General features: G+C 37.5%; 1 protein-coding gene across 1 annotated transcript in view; it reads left to right on the top strand.

Moving 5' to 3' along the window:
• Nucleotides 1–5,521: 5,521 nt before the first annotated feature.
• The window catches only part of LOC136307748 (ATP-binding cassette sub-family A member 9-like), a 101,901-nt gene continuing 90,521 nt past the window's right edge, over nt 5,522–16,901 (top strand). The window contains 3 exon segments of the mRNA XM_066234512.1: nt 5,522–5,617; nt 7,216–7,291; nt 7,294–7,422. Of these exon segments, the coding sequence (XP_066090609.1) occupies nt 5,522–5,617; nt 7,216–7,291; nt 7,294–7,422 (301 nt within the window).

Genomic DNA, 16,901 nt, shown 5'->3' with positions numbered 1-16,901 from the left:
TTTTCTTCAGAAGACAGCCGACATACAGAAATCATCCGAAATCTCTCTTTTTTTCAAAGTGTGTGACAGTCTCATGCATTGATGAGTTCAGTCTGCTTCTACTTTGCTTGCAGGACAATTTCTGAACTCATATAATTAACTGAAGGGTAAAGATAATAGAATAAATATTGAGGGAATGGGAAGTAGGTCAGAAAGGTTTCATGCGATGTGCATGGACACTGGGACCCAGACGAGCCTGTTGATCCAAGACTTGTATGCATAGCACCTTGTATCTCCTTCAGCTGGGTATTGAGGAAGTAATTACAGTTCGGAAGAACTTAGACTTACTGACTGCAAGCGGAGAGGTAATGGTTCTTACTTTTTCTCCTTTTTTCTTCAATTAAAGATAAACTTCATGCATTACAAGAAGTTTGGGAACTGCCTTGTCTTTGACTTACATGAGATGCTCAGAAAAGGTAGAATGGCTGCTCTTCCCTGTTAAAACTGTTTTGTAAACAATAGGGAAAATAGGACATATTAAAAATTTGTGATAGCTTGCAGAGGAAGTAGTTCGTTTTCTTTGACTTGTTGCAAAAATAACCAGCCTATGGAGGGGAGGCTATTATTATTTTTTATATGACAGTACTCTAAGGTTTCTCCTATTTTTCAGTCCAAAAAAGACGCTGCAGTTAGCGGCCATGCAATACAACTGAAATATAGATGAAAATTCAGAGTTCATTTCATTACTCCCTGCTGAGGAACTGGCAGGGGAGACAAAGAAATGGAAAACTATAAAGAAGTGAGCATGTGATGTGAGCAGAGGGTTTTTGGCAGCCCGGCTGAATTAAGACCATAATCCTTTTCGGAAATCAGTCTAAAACGGAACTGTGCACAATAAACATGAAATTAAAAGCATGATGTAGTAGTGACCCAAAAGGAATGCGAATTCTTCTCCAGGACATGCAGAGCCCCATGGATGAACTGTTTCTAGAATCTTGTTCCAGATTTCCTGAGAGTAAGTTAACCTCTAAAATTGTGCGGTTGTTTTGCATAAGGAAATAATAATTTCAAACAGGAAATGCCAAAAAATTTGGATGGAAACTATTAAATGCAATAAGTTATTAGTGAGTTGCTTTGATTTTTCAGATCACCTGAATATTTTATATTGTTTGGCTAAATAATCAGTTGGAAAACTATGAATTTTTTTCTCATTTTTACCTTATGACTAAAGTGTATTTGGACAAATAGCATATGTTATCTAATAGGCTACTGGAGAAATGGAAAGAATGTAAGTTTATATTCCTAATTTGCAAGTAGGAGCTATTTGCCAAGTTAATATAATTACTTATTCTTTTTTGTTCATTTCCAATTTTACTGCCAGAGGATTTGTAAGCATTGGGAGGGGGTATACACAATTTTTAGAGTTTTGAATTGTTTTAACTAGCTTGAGAATATTTTCATTGAGAAAACTTAAGGCAATATTTGTGTTAACCTTGTTTATCATACAAACTATTGTACATAAGAATTTTTATCTCATTTGTTGTGTATTGTATTAATTCTCTAGACAGTAGGAATTCTGACAGGAAGTGACTGGGTTTTTATAGCCAAGTTAGTATTTCTAGATCGCATGATTTTCAGAGCCATTGAAGCTAGTTAGATGTTTTGTGCTACGCTGGTGAGTAGTAGTATTTTTTTTCCCTGGTATTTACATCAGTATGTGCAGTGGAGAAAAATCAGTCTTAACAGTGAGAAACAAATAGCCAATGATGACGATTTGATCATGCTAATTTTTCTTTATTTCTAAGTAATTTTCAGCACATGCACTAATCCACAGGAAGAAAGAATGGGCATTCGGCAATATGTTTAACCCTTTCAGCTGCCATGGTTACCACAGCAGTGACTTCCTAATCCGAAATGTTGCAGTTGGCTTTAGTGGAGTCCCCCAGGCTGTCCAAGCCTGCTCTGCTGCATTATTAGTCAGGAGCTCGTCCACATAGCTTCTCAGCCCTTTTGTTAATTCCTGGGCAATTTTAAAACATAAATCCAGACTGTGTTAGAATTTCTTCCTGTCTTGTTCCCAGACCTCCTTTCACGCTCCTCTGCTAGATTTTTATTGCTGCTGTGACAAATGACCACACAATTAGTGGCTAAAAACAAAACAAATTTGTCATCTTAGATGCTAGAAGGTCAGACATGTGATGTCTCATTGGGCTAAAATCAATGTGTTGGCAGGGCTGCATTCCTTTCTAGAAGATGTAGGGAAGGATCTGTTTTGTTCCCATTAATGGTGTCTAGAGGCTGCCTGCCTGCCCCGGCCCATGTCCTTTTCTTTCCATCTTCAAAGCCAGCAATGGATGGTGTCCTTATAGCATCCCAATACTCTGACCTCCTCTTCCGCACCCTTCTTCCATTTTTGAGGACCCTTGTGATCACATTGGGTCTGCTAAGAGAATCCAGGATTGTCTCCCTGATTTAAAGTCAGTGGTTTAGCAAATTTACTCTCATCTTACGCTACACTTTAGTTCTCCTTTGCTGTGTAATGTAATATGTTCACAAATTCCAGGATTAGAATGGGGCTATTATTCTGCCTACCAGTTCTCTTCAATTATTTCTTGCCTTCCAGACTTAAGTAACAATAGCACAATATTCCCAGCAATAAAGTAAATTAGGTTCTATCTGAGGTAGTGCCCCCACTGGTCCCATCCCAGGCTGCCTTGAATATGTGATCTTCCCATTTTGGTTGCCTCCTGAATACCAGCAGAAGGCAGCATATTTATGGCTTTGCTCTTGCCCATGGGTAAAATCAGAAATTTAGTCCTTGAACCGAATAATCAAAAGCAACCTTAAAATAAACAACAACAACCTTGTGATTTTTCCATCTTTGTTCAATATGGCACCAAAGGAGGATACCATTACCTTGAAAACATGGGTTTCATTGGCCAACTAGCCTTGTTCTCCAAGCACTGTCCTTGGAACATTTTCTGGACCAATTCCCCTTCTTAGAATGTTGAGTTTGTTAACTAAGATTCAGTCTCAAGTTTTCTTTCTCAGCTAAGATGTTTCATAAATTTTTAGTATGATAACTGCTTTTAATTTCTTTTTACTTTTCTTCTTGAATTTTATTACAGTCATCAAATGGAAGATTTAAAATTTTTCTTCTTTTTATTGTAATATAGTTTTCTTTTAAAATATAAATATTATATATTCTTTGCCTTTTGAGGGTAATCTACCATTCTTTATGTTCCAGCATTTGGGGCTTCTGATAACGACTGTGAGAACTGAAGCCTGTGGATAGTAGCCTGAGTGGATCCCTCCTGGAGCTTTTCACTCCCTGTCTGCATGCTGGTAGAATCTTACACCAGTAGACTTGGTGTACACACTCCCTAGACAAAGTTCTACAATAGCATGGCACACTGGTTAAGAGTGAGGACTCCTTTTTGGTTGTTTCCATGCCCTGGCCACTAAATAGATGACTGGATAAAGAAGATGTGGCACATATACACTATGGAATACTACTCAGCCATAAGAAATGATGACATCGGATCATTTACAGCAAAATGGTGGGATCTTGATAACATTATACAAAGTGAAATAAGTAAATCAGAAAAAAACAGGAACTGCATTATTCCATACATAGGTGGGACATAAAAGTGAAACTAAGAGACATTGATAAGAGTGTGGTGGTTACGAGGGGAGGGGAGAAAGGGAGAGGGAAAGGAGGAGGGGGAGGGGCACAAAGAAAACTAGATAGAAGGTGACAGAGGACAATCTGACTTTGGGTGATGGGTATGCAACATAATTGAACGACAAGATAACCTGGACTTGTTATCTTTGAATATATGTATCCTGATTTATTGATGTCACCCCATTAAAAAAATAAAATTATTAAAAAAAAAAAGAGTGAGGACTCCTGAATTTGACCATCTGGGTTAAAGCCCTGGTTGCTTCATGCTTCGTTGAACTTGGAGAGTCACTGTGCCTCTCTGTGCCACCTCTGCTTCAGCTGTAAAATGAGGAGAATAATATCTTTCCAAAGGTTCAGTGTTAAGTTTAAACTAATTAATTCTTATATATACTTAGAACTACCTAGACCGCAGGAAACTATCATTGTGTTAGTAATTATTATTTTCTCTTCAGTATCCTATGTTCAAACCACTTCCAATATCTCTTGTTCCATCCATAATGAACAATACGGAATTCTCTGAAATTTCATGAGAATTTCTACCTCCTCATTTTTGGATTTTGTTGCTGTTGGGCTTATTGCTTGTTCTTATAAGAGTTGGCATGGGACTTCTTGGACTTTACTTATAAAAAGTGGCTAAAGATCGAGTTAATCACACTTTGATTTATGGCCCACAAAATGATTGGTTCAAAGAAAGCATTTATCTTGTTTTGATTATTTAGTTCCTTAAATTTACAACTCCCATTTTACACTCAACCTCCATTCTCATTTCCCACTGCCACGGCAATATTTTCATGGTACTGGGTAATGATCCTTTAGTTCCTAGATATTCTGGGAAAATACATATTGCATGTAGTTAATATACATCAATATAAATAATGGCATGATGCAACTCTCAATATTTTCTTTTTAAAAAATTGACACTATTTTTTTTAAGACCTCTTCATGTTCTGACCAGGTGGTGGCGCAGCAGATAGAGCATTGGACTGGGATGCGGAGGACCCAGGTTCGAGACCCCAAGATTGCCAGCTTGAGCGCAGGCTCATCTGGTTTGAGCAAAGCTCACCAGCTTGGACCCAAGGTCGCTGGCTCGAGCAATGGGTTACTTAGTCTGCTGAAGGCCCGCGGTCAAGGCACATATGAGAAAGCAATCAATGAACAACTAAGGTGTTGCAACAACAACAAAAACCCTGATGATTGATGCTTCTCATCTCTCTCAGTTCCTGTCTGTCTGTCCCTCTCCCTGACTCTCCCTCTGTCTCTATAAAAATAACAAAACTAAAAGACCTCTTCATGTTGATGGGTGAATACGGATTCATTGCTTCTACACCCTACATACTACTCTATGGATGTATTGGTTACAGTTTGTTTTACAACACCATGCCACAATAATTTACATCAAGAAGAGCATCTTTGTAAGGCCTCTTCCAGGACATGGGTGAAAATTTCCATGGCACACATGCCCAGAAGCTGAGTTGACCGATAGCAGTAGTAATGAATTAGCAGTGAGTCACTAAAGTGGCTGTGTAAGGCTCTGCTCATACAGGACACAATGTGCTTTTGTCCCCATTGAACAGTGCCAAGTTGTGCAGAATAACATGGGACTCTATTAAACTCTCTCATTTTTGTCAGTCCAATGAGGAGTAAATATAAATTATATCTAATAATTAAAAAAAATTATATTTCTTTTTACAATGTGAACACCCCTTTATATGTTTTTTAGCTTTTCGGCTCCCTTCTTTGCTACACAAGCAATGGGAAACAGTTGTTATAATGTTTCTTTTTGGCTTGATTGCACAACGTTTCCTCTTTTACACTTTCACATTTACTTCCTGACTTCCTTGTTTTAAAATAAACAGAATGAGCAACAGGCACATAGGCGTGGGTCAGCAAACATGGGCCCTTCTCTGCAAGAATTTTCTTAAAAAATGGAGGATCAAGAGAGAAACCTTGATGGTATGGTTCAGAGTCTATGTGTTTTCATTTTTAGAAGAGGGAGTAATATTTTTCATGTAACACAGACACTGAATCTTCATTATTTAGTTTCACATATAGTTTATTTCTAACTAACAGGCTGGATTTTCTTTCAAATTCTGGACTTTGCTTTTGTTTCAAATATGATTCCTTTAAAATATATCATTAGTATATGTTTCCCTGAAGGCATTTAAAAAATAATTCATATTTAGAAACGCAGTGAAAAATAAAGTCTCATCTTTATACTGTAGAGATAACAATTCTTAACATCTGAACTCCCTTGAAACTCATAAAGGAATAGGTACACAAGTTCAGGGTCACAGTCAGAGCAAGAGGCAGCATTTAATGCAGAAAGAATCCAAAAATTAAGCCAAAGTTTTAAAAAGTACTCAAAAGACAAATTGTAACACTTCTACACAGTTGTTACTATGGATACGGATAATGTCAATTTGAAAGAAATAATGAACATATAAACAAAGAAGAAAAAATGCATTTTGAATTTTTTCTGTTATTAAGATAATATTTTTTTCTGATCGTAAGACTGATTAGGTATGCTTTGTGTAGAAAATTCAGTAAATTCAGAAAAATATATTAATTTAAAATAGCTCATAAGAAGCCCATAGATTAAGGGTTGATATATTAACATTTGATCTTATGAACATTTTGTGTGTATATGTGTGTCAATCATATGAACATTTTGTGTATGTATGTGTGTGTGTTCTTTCAATCAATACATATTGAATACTTGGATTGGCAGGAGTAAGGTCTATAAAAATTTCTGCATAGAATAAGGATCATATAAATATGAATACAAATATAAATATATTGATAAATTAAATTCTTTTCAATATTGATGTTTTGCTATGACTTTTAATTCTTTTTATATAAGCATTGTATCTGTTAATTTATCTATCTAACTAGACAGATTAAGCATAGATATAGTCCAACAGCCATAGCTAAAATGAGACCACATGGTGAATAAGTAAATACCTCTTTTAAAGATCATGAATTAAGATTAAAACTAAATAGTAAAGTGTATTCGTATCATGGGACTTTACATACTTTACATGCATTCAGTTGCACTTCCTATTCCAAAATATTGTCTCAGTGACCAAGACTCTTAAATTTCTTCTTTATGGGCAGTGTTTTGAGACTATCTCCTTCCACATACAAGAAGCAGAAGACAAAAATATGATCTTGTTCCTGTTGATGGAAGCTGGTTTTCTATATTTCATGCCTCCTAACATTTTTTTACCATTGTCACTCAGGTTTCAATATGACTAAACCATTAGGCCATTCATGAAGCAATACAGCCATTAAAATTTGCATTGAAGTATGGTAAACTTAGATTCTCAAATATAATTGGAATTGATGCTATATCTCTATCTTGATGGATGATGTGTGTATTTGAAAATGTTCAGATTAAAAGACAAAAGAAAATTGGGACATTTAAAAACTGGAAGAGAGGAAAAACAGAATCCAAACTGCATAAAAAATTAGATGTTTTAAATAGTTTGCAATGATTAATTTGTGGTTCACCAGCTATTAATTTGCTTCATTTTTCTCTGATTGCTGTGTAGGAATGGTTTTTCTCATTTTTTCTGGCATTATTTGCATACCTATGTTCTTGCAATGTACACCAAGTTAATGACTTTTCTAAATGCCTGCAATGGATCTGGGACGTGTGGATAATTTTAATGATTCTAATTATCTTATTGCATTTGCACCCAAATCCAAAACAATGCAGAAAATAATGAACAAATTGGCTTTAGCTCCATTCATGAAAGGTATGTTCTCCATCGTAATTTTCTTGTTTGCAAAATATTATACATATTCCTTTTGGAATTTTCTTGATAAACTGTGTTAAATATTTAAGTTTCTAAATTTAATTAACAGCAATAATGTGTATTATTTTCCAATATCAAGAAGTTTTTCTCATTGCATTTACTAGTTTACTATTTACAAAATTTATTGTTAAAAGAGATTTTCTTTGTTGCTTGACCAGTGGTGGTACAGTGGACAGAACATCGAACTGGGACACTGAGGCCCCAGGTTTGAAACCCCAAGGTCTCTAGTTTGGGAGAAGGCTCTTCTGGCTTGAGTGTAGGCTCACCAGCTTGAAGCCTAAGGTCACTCACTGGCTTGAGTCCAAGGTTGCTGGCTTGAGCAAGGGGTCAGTGGTTTGGCTTGAGCCCCCTGGTCAAGGCACATATGAGAAAAAAATTAATGAACTAAAGTGACAGAACTATGAGTTGATGCTTTTCATCTCTCTACCTCTGTCCCCACCATCTCATAAAAAAGTGTTTTTTTTTTGTTTGTTTGTTTGTTTTTTATTTTTTATTTTATTTTATTTTTTTTAAATAATTTTATTTTTTTAATGGGGTGACATCAATAAATCAGGATACATATATTCAAAGATAACAAGACCAGGGTATCTTGTCGTTCAATTATGATGCATACCCGTCACCCAAAGTCAGATTGTCCTCTGTCACCTTCTATCTTGTTTTCTTTGTGCCCCTCCCCCTCCCCCTTTCCCTCTCCCATTCCCCCATCCCCCCCGTAACCACCACACTCTTATCAATGTCTCTTAGTTTCACTTTTATGTCCCATCTACGTATGGAATAATGCAGTTCCTGGTTTTTTCTGATTTACTTATTTCGCTTCGTATCATGTTATCTAGATCCCACCATTTTGCTGTAAATGTTCCGATGTCATCATTTCTTATGGCTGAGTAGTATTCCATAGTGTATATGTGCCACATCTTCTTTATCCAGTCATCTATTGACGGGCTTTTTGGTTGTTTCCATGTCCTGGCCACTGTGAACAATGCTGCAATAAACATGGGGCTGCATGTGTCTTTACGTATCAATGTTTCTGAGTTTTTGGGGTATATACCCAGTAGAGGGATTGCTGGGTCATAAGGTAGTTCTATTTTCAGTTTTTTGAGGAACCACCATACTTTCTTCCATAATGGTTGTACTACTTTACATTCCCACCAACAGTGTATGAGGGTTCCTTTTTCTCCACAGCCTCTCCAACATTTGCTATTACCTGTCTTGCTAATAATAGCTAATCGAACAGGTGTGAGGTGGTATCTCATTGCTGTTTTGATTTGCATTTCTCTAATAGCTAAAGAAGATGAGCATCTTTTCATATATCTGTTGGCCATTTGTATTTCTTCCTGGGAGAAGTGTCTGTTCATATCCTCTTCCCATTTTTTTATGGGATTGTTTGTTTGTTTGTTGTTGAGTTTTATGAGTTCTTTGTATATTTTGGATATTAGGCCCTTATCTGAGCTGTTGTTTGAAAATATCATTTCCCATTTAGTTGGCTTTCTGTTTATTTTGTTATCAGTTTCTCTTGCTGAGCAAAAACTTCTTAGTCTGAGGTAGTCCCATTCATTAATTTTTGCCTTCACTTCTCTTGCCTGTGGAGTCAAATTCATAAAATGCTCTTTAAAACCCAGGTCCATGAGTTGAGTACCTATGTCTTCTTCTATGTACTTAATTGTTTCAGGTCTTATGTTTAGATCTTTGATCCATTTTGAGTTAATTTCTGTACAGGGGGAGAGACTGTAGTCCAGTTTCATTCTTTTGCATGTGGCTTTCCAGTTTTCCCAGCACCATTTATTGAAGAGGCTTTCTTTTCTCCATTGTGTGTTGTTGGCCCCTTTATCAAAAATTATTTGACTATATATATGTGGTTTTATTTCTGGACTTTCTATTCTGTTCCATTGGTCTGAGTGTCTATTTTTCTGCCAATACCATGCTGTTTTGATTGTCGTGGCCCTATAATAGAGTTTAAAGTCAGGTATTGTAATGCCACCAGCTTCATTCTTTTTCTTTAGGATTGCTTTGGCTATTCGGGGTTTTTTATAGTTCCATATAAATCTGATGATTTTTTGCTCTATTTCTTTAAAAAAGTCATTGGAAGTTTGATGGGAATTGCATTGAATTTGTATATTGCTTTGGGTAATATAGCCATCTTGATTATATTTATTCTTCCTAGCCAAGAACAAGGTATATTCTTCCATCTCATTATATCTTTTTCAATTTCCCTTAACAATGGTTTATAGTTTTCATTATATAAGTCCTTTACATTCTTTGTTATGTTTATTCCTAAGTATTTTATTTTTTTTGTTGCAATCGTGAAGGGGATTATTCTTTTGAGTTCCTTCTCAGTTGTTTCATAGTTGGCATATAGAAAGGCTATTGACTTCTGAATGTTAATTTTGTATCCTGCGACCTTACTGTATTGGCTTATTGTTTCTAGTAGTCTTTTTGTGGATTCTTTGGGGTTTTCGATGTATAGGATCATATCATCTGCAAAAAGTGATACCTTTACTTCTTCTTTTCCGATATGGATGCCTTTTATTTCTTTGTCTTGTCTGATTGCTGTGGCGAGAACCTCTAGTACCACATTAAATAAGAGTGGAGAGAGTGGACAACCCTGTCTTGTTCCTGATTTAAGGGGGAAAGCCTTCAGTTTAGTGCCATTTAATATGATGTTAGCTGATGGTTTATCATATATGGCCTTTATCATGTTGAGATATTTTCCTTCTATACCCATTTTGTTGAGAGTCTTAAACATAAAATTGTGTTGTATTTTATCGAAAGCCTTTTCTGCATCTATTGATAAGATCATGTGGTTTTTGTTCTTTGTTTTGTTGATATGGTGTATTACGTTAACCGTTTTATGTATGTTGAACCATCCTTGAGATTCTGGGATGAATCCCACTTGATCATGATGTATTATTTTTTTAATATGTTGTTGTATTCGATTTGCTAGTATTTTGTTTAGTATTTTAGCATCTGTATTCATTAGAGATATTGGTCTGTAGTTTTCTTTTTTTGTGCCATCCTTGCCTGGTTTTGGTATGAGGGTTATGTTGGCCTCATAAAATGTGCTTGGAAGTATTGCTTCTTCTTCAATTTTTTGGAAGACTTTGAGTAGAATAGGAACCAAGTCTTCTTTGAATGTTTGATAAAATTCGCTGGTATAGCCGTCAGGGCCTGGACTTTTATTTTTGGGGAGGTTTTTAATGGTTTTTTCTATTTCTTCTCTACTGATAGGTCTGTTTAGGCTTTCTGCTTCTTCTTGACTCAGTCTAGGAAGGTTGTATTGTTCTAGGAATTTATCCATTTCTTCTAGGTTGTAGAATTTAGTGGCATAAAGTTTTTCATAGTATTCTACAATAATTCTTTGTATATCTACGGTGTCCGTGGTGATTTCTCCTCTTTCATTTTGGATTTTGTTTATATGAGTTCTTTCTCTTTTTTCCTTGGTAAGTCTTGCCAAGGGTTTGTCAATTTTATTGATCTTTTCAAAGAACCAGCTCCTTGTTCTATTAATTTTTTCTATAGTTTTTCTGTTCTCTAATTCATTTATTTCTGCTCTGATTTTTATTATCTCCTTTCTTCGGCTGCTTTTGGGTTGTCTTTGTTCTTCTTTTTCTAGTTCCTTAAGGTGGGAAGTTAAGTGGTTCACTTGGGCTCTCTCTTGTTTGTTCATATATGCCTGAAGTGATATGAACTTCCCTCTTATCACTGCTTTTGCTGTATCCCATAGATTCTGATATGTCGTATTGTCATTTTCATTAGTCTGTATAAATCTTTTGATCTCTGCACTTATTTCTTCTTTGACCCATTCATTTTTTAAAAGTATGTTGTTTAGTTTCCACATTTTTGTGGGTTTTTCCCCCTCTTTTTTGCAGTTGAATTCTAGTTTCAAGGCTTTATGATCAGAAAATATGCTTGGTACAATTTCAATTTTTCTGAATGTGCTGATGTTGTTTTTGTGGCCCAACATATGGTCAATTCTTGAGAATGATCCATGTACACTGGAGAAAAATGTATACTCAGTCACTTTGGGATGAAATGTCCTGTAGATGTCTATCATATCCAGGTGCTCTAGTGTTTTGTTTAAGGCCACTATGTCTTTGTTGATTCTCTGTTTGGATGACGGATCTAGAGCCGTCAGCGGTGTATTGAGGTCTCCAAGTATGATTGTATTTTTGTCAGTTTTTGTTTTAAGGTCAATAAGTAGCTGTCTTATATATTTTGGTGCTCCTTGGTTTGGTGCATATATATTAAGGATTGTTATGTCTTCTTGATTCAGTGTCCCCTTAGCCATTATGAAATGGCCATTTTTATCTCTAAGTACTTTTCCTGTCTTGTAGTCAGCATTATCCGATATGAATATTGCTACACCTGCTTTTTTTTTGGATGTTATTTGCTTGGAGTATTGTTTTCCAGCCTTTCACTTTGAATTTGTTTTTATCCTTGTTACTTAGATGAGTTTCCTGTAGGCAGCATATAGTTGGATTTTCTTTTTTAATCCATTCTGCTACTCTGTGCCTTTTTATTGGTGAGTTTAATCCATTTACATTTAGTGTAATTATTGATACTTGTGAGTTCCCTATTGCCATTTTATATCTTGCTTTCTGTTAGTTTTGTGTCTTGTTTGATCCTTCTCTTTCGTTTTTCTATCTTTTGTTTTTATTTGGTTGTATTCCATACATCTTTCCTCTGTTGCTATCTTTTTTATCTCATGTGCTTCTGTGGTGGTTTTTTCAATGGTGGTTACCTTTGAGTAATGAAAAGGGTCCCTACCCTGTTCATTGTAGCAAACTATTTTGTGAGTACTTTTGCACTCCATCGTCCTTTGCTACTGTTAATCTCCATCTTCTCCCCCTCTTTCTTTTTGTTGTTGTCACAGTTTAAATTTGGTTTTATTGTGTTCTTCTTGGAGCTTTTACTTGTGGCTCTGTTTTTTTTTTTGTTCTTTGTATCTGATTGGAGAACCCCCTTTAGTAATTCCTGGAGTGGGGGTTTTCTGATGATAAATTCCCTCATCTTTTCTGTATCTGTGAATGTTTTTATTTCTCCTTCATATTTGAAGGATAGCTTTGATGGGTATAGTATTCGTGGCTGAAAGTTTCTCTCTTTCAGGACTTTAAATATTGGGGTCCACTCTCTTCTAGCTTGTAGAGTTTCTGCTGAGAAATCTGATGATAATCTAATGGGCCTTCCTTTATATGTTGTATTCTTCTTTTCCCTGGCTGCCTTGAGAATTTTTTCTTTGCTGTTGGTTTGTGTCAATTTCATTATGATATGCCTTGGAGTAGGTTTGTTGGGGTTAAGAAAACTCGGTGTTCTGTTTGCTTCTTGAATTTGAGGCTTTAGTTCTTTCCACAGGCTTGGGAAGTTCTCATCTATTATTTGTTTGAGTATGTTCTCCATTCCATTTTCTCTCTCTTCTCCCTCTGATATACCTATTATTCTTATGTTATTCTTTTTGATGGAGTCAGATAATTCTTGTAGGGCTATCTCATTTTTTAAATTTTTGAGTCTCTTTCTTCTTCTCTCTGTTGTGCCTCAAGTTGCTTGTCTTCTATTTCACTAATCCTCTCTTCTATCTGACCTGTTCTATTAGCTAAGCTTGTTACTTCGTTTTTCAGCTCGTGAATTGAGTTTTTCATCTCTGTTTGATTTGTTTTTATAGTTTCAATTTCTTTGGACATATATTCTTTGTGTTCATTGAGTTGTTTTCTGAGCTCCCTAAATTTCCTTTCTGTGTTTTCTTGTATATCTCGGAGGATTTTTAGTATTTCTATCTTGAATTCTCTGTCATTTAGCTCCAAGGTTTCCAATATATTAAATTTTTTCTCCATAGATTTTTCCTCATCTAGCTGTGTTACCTCTCTTTCTTTTGTATCCATGATATTCGATTTTCTCTTCCTTAATGGCATCTGAGGGTGGTTTTGTTGATAGTATTAATGAGATTTAATAAAGAATAAAAAGTTAAAAAAAATAAAAAATCAAAAAGAGTTGTTTTTTTAAAAAAAATTAATAATGAAATAAAGAAAAATAAAATAATAATTTTTTAAAAAAGGAAATTATTCCCCCCCTCCTTTTTTCCTCTCCTCTCCCCTTTTTCTTGAGAAAATCTTGTGGTGAACTGTGAATTATAACAAACAATGCCTGTGATGGAGGTCCTGAATTGGGGAAAAGTAATAAAGGGGCAAAAAAAAAAAAAGAAAAAAAAAGGAAAAAGAAAAGGGGGGGGGCGGTATGGACCCACAAAAAGCAAATAAGGAAAAAATTTGGGTCAAGAATAAAATGATTTGCTTTTAGGTGTTGGTGTTGTCTAAGAGTTATGATGAGAGGAATAAGAGAACAGAAAAATGGGGGGACAAATTAAAAAAATACTATTGTATTTAGTGGAACAAGAACTAGATAAAATGGAGAGCCAGGGATGGGAGCACTGCTAGTAAGTTAAAAAGGTGAAGTAAAAAACCCCCAAAATGCCACAAACATAAGTTTGAGTCCCAGATAAGATAATTTGTTTGTTATTGAGGTTTGAATGAGAGGAGATGTAAAGGAGAAAGGAAGAAACTAATATAGAGGGAGAAAAGAAAGAGAGAGAGAGAAAAAAAGAGGGAACCAGTAAAAGAAGAAAAAAGAAAGGAGAGAGAGAGAGTTAAGGGTTTTGGAGTGCAACCCTCATAGAGAGAAAGGAAGAGGAGAAAAAAGATAATGGGAGATGTAACACTTATGGGTAGTGTAGTTCAAGGAGAGGAGAGAGTAAGACCGGCAGAGAGTTAATCGGCCAAATTGGAGGAGGAAAAAAAGTATCAAGAATGAAGATAAGAGAAACAAATGAACAAATATAATAAAATGGGATAGGTTATAAAGTCTGCAGATTATTCTTGATTTTGAGAGGTTATCTTCTTGTTTTTTCTTTTCTCTCCCTCTTCCTGGTCGGTGACTCTGTACCCCAGGTTCTGCCCCTTTGGCACGCTCAGGTAGAGGTTTGCAGTTGATAAGTCTCTATGGCAATGTCATGTATTGTGCTTTAGTCTAGTTGGGAGTCAAGGCTCATTAGCTTTCATAGGCTCCGACAGTGAGAGAGTCCGTGTTCCTGGAGCCTTTCTCCTAGTCTTTCCTTCCTCAATTAGTAGCCTGATAATCCAGCTATGGGGTTGTTGCTGCCTCTGCCTGGATAGTAAGAGGTTCAAAGAGCTGGCAACTCCCCACTCTATTTCCACTCAGCACAGGGCTCTGGGTAAGGCTCAGTCAGTCAGAGCTGCTAGCATAATCAGGCGGGCTTTCCGCCCACTCAAAGACCTCTGGCTCTGCTACTCTGTCCGGTAACACAGGCGGGCACCCACTTCTGGGGTGCTTGGAGTAAACTCTCATTCACTATCTGTGCGCGCAGACCAGGATATCTGGCCAGCAGTCTCACGCTCTGAGTGAAACCCCCAACCGCATGGAAATTTGCAGTGCTGGAATTCGCTCTCGCTCCGTCCCCGTGCGCGGCTTTTGCAAGGCGCTGGGGCGGCCCGAGATTCCGCTTTTGCCCACACAAAGGCCCCTGACTCTGCCCCTCTGTGCGATAACACGGGTGCGCCCTGCCGAGGCACTCGGAGGAATCGCTCACTACCTATCTGCACGCGCACACCAGGATATGAGGCCGGCCGCGTTTCCCTGAGTGAAACCCTCACCAGCACGGAAAATTTCCACCGTTGGAATTAGTTCTCGCTCCCTCCCGTGCGCGGCTTTCCCAGGGCGCTGGGGCTGCCCAGAGATTCTGCTTTCGGCCCACAGAAAGGCCTCTGACCCTGCCTCTCTGTGGGGCAACACGGACACCCACTTCTGGGGCTTAGGAAGAGATCTCTCGCCCACTAACTGCGCACCAACCAGGAGAACGGGTAAAATGGCTGCCCCGCTTGTCTTTCTTTGTTTGGGTTTGGCGCGAGTGTTAGCTTGTATTGCCCGGCTTGCCACAGGAACAGTTTTTCCTCCGCTAGGATCTACGTGCCACAGCCTGGTTCGGCCTTTTGTGCGCGGCCTAGATGTATTCACCCCCTTTGCCCGCCTCAGTTTCTATATTCACAGTTACCAGAGAAAGCCGCCCTGTTTAGGTTAGTGAGGAAGGCGGAGCATTTCTTACTCCCTATTTCCTTCAGGATTTGGTTATATATTTAGCCAATTTTTCACTCAACCATACCTTCGGGTGTATTGTGAAGCATCTGGAGGCTCCAAGTATAGGTTTTTCTGTTTCTGGTTGAAGATCTTGTTGAGTTTTGGGGGAGATTTATCGGTATCGCTTCCTACTCCGCCATTACTCTGACGTCATCTTCTGTGCTTGCTTTATGTGAAAAAGTTCTCGACTCGGTTGCCAGCTTCACGGTTCTTTTGTTTGTTTTTTATTCAGTGAGAGGAAGGGAGGCAGAGACAGACTCCTGAAAGTGCCTTGACTGGGATCCACTGGCCAGCCCACTAGAGAGCAATGCTCTGCCCATATGGAGCGTCGCTAAATTGCTCAGCAACTGAGTTCTTCTTAGCACCTGAGGAGGAGGCCATGGAGCCATCATCAGTGCCCAGGGTCAACTCACTCCAACTGAGCCATGACTGTAGGAAGAGAAGGGAAGAGAAGAGAGAGAGAGAGAGACAGAGAGAGAGAGAGAGAGAGAAGTGAGAGGGGGAGGGGTAGAGAAGCAGATGGATGTTTCTCTTGTGTGCCCTGACTTGGAATCAAACCCAAGACACCCACATGCTGGACTAACACTCTACCACTGAGCAAACACACCAATGCCAAAAGGTGTTTTTTTTTTTAATAGTCCGTATTAAAATGAGGCACTCCAAGATTATTCATCTGTATATTTGTGAGAAGACTCTGAAAAGATTTGCCAATTGTGACAGCATGTGTTTGTTTTAATCTCTTGAAATACTCACATAAAAATCAAGAGGGAAATTAAACAGCAAAACCAAGGAACCAGGCAATATTTACAACAACATAAATGATAAGGTTTAAAGCTCCAAAATATAAATAAGTGGGAAGAAAGCCTTTACAATCACAAAACTTGCTATTGGTTATCTGAGGGCCTGAGAAGAGAATGAAAACCACTTAAGAAGAAACCAGTAGCCACAGCAAAACAGAGAGGGCCAATTTGAGATTGATCGGAACCATTTCCGGTAATTGGATTGATGGTATAGTATTCGAATGTTACTCCCAGGCTGTTATATATGTAAAGTGGAATATGCCAAATAAATAATTATGGAACAGTCTAATTCTCTCACCCCTATATCCTTGAAACACTGGAGTCTCAGTACAAGAAGAAAGGAGATGCAGAGATCTGGGACAGGAAATTTACAGAGTGAGGAATCTTGACCTTTCAGATAGCTAGGAAGCCATAGAGAGTAAATAGGTTGTGTCAGGCCTGACCTGTGGTGGTGCAGTGGATAAAGCGTCGACCTGGAAA

This window comes from Saccopteryx bilineata, chromosome 6, assembly GCF_036850765.1.
Source record: "Saccopteryx bilineata isolate mSacBil1 chromosome 6, mSacBil1_pri_phased_curated, whole genome shotgun sequence".
NCBI lineage: Eukaryota > Metazoa > Chordata > Mammalia > Chiroptera > Emballonuridae > Saccopteryx > Saccopteryx bilineata.
This window is presented reverse-complemented; position numbering and strand designations above follow the sequence as displayed.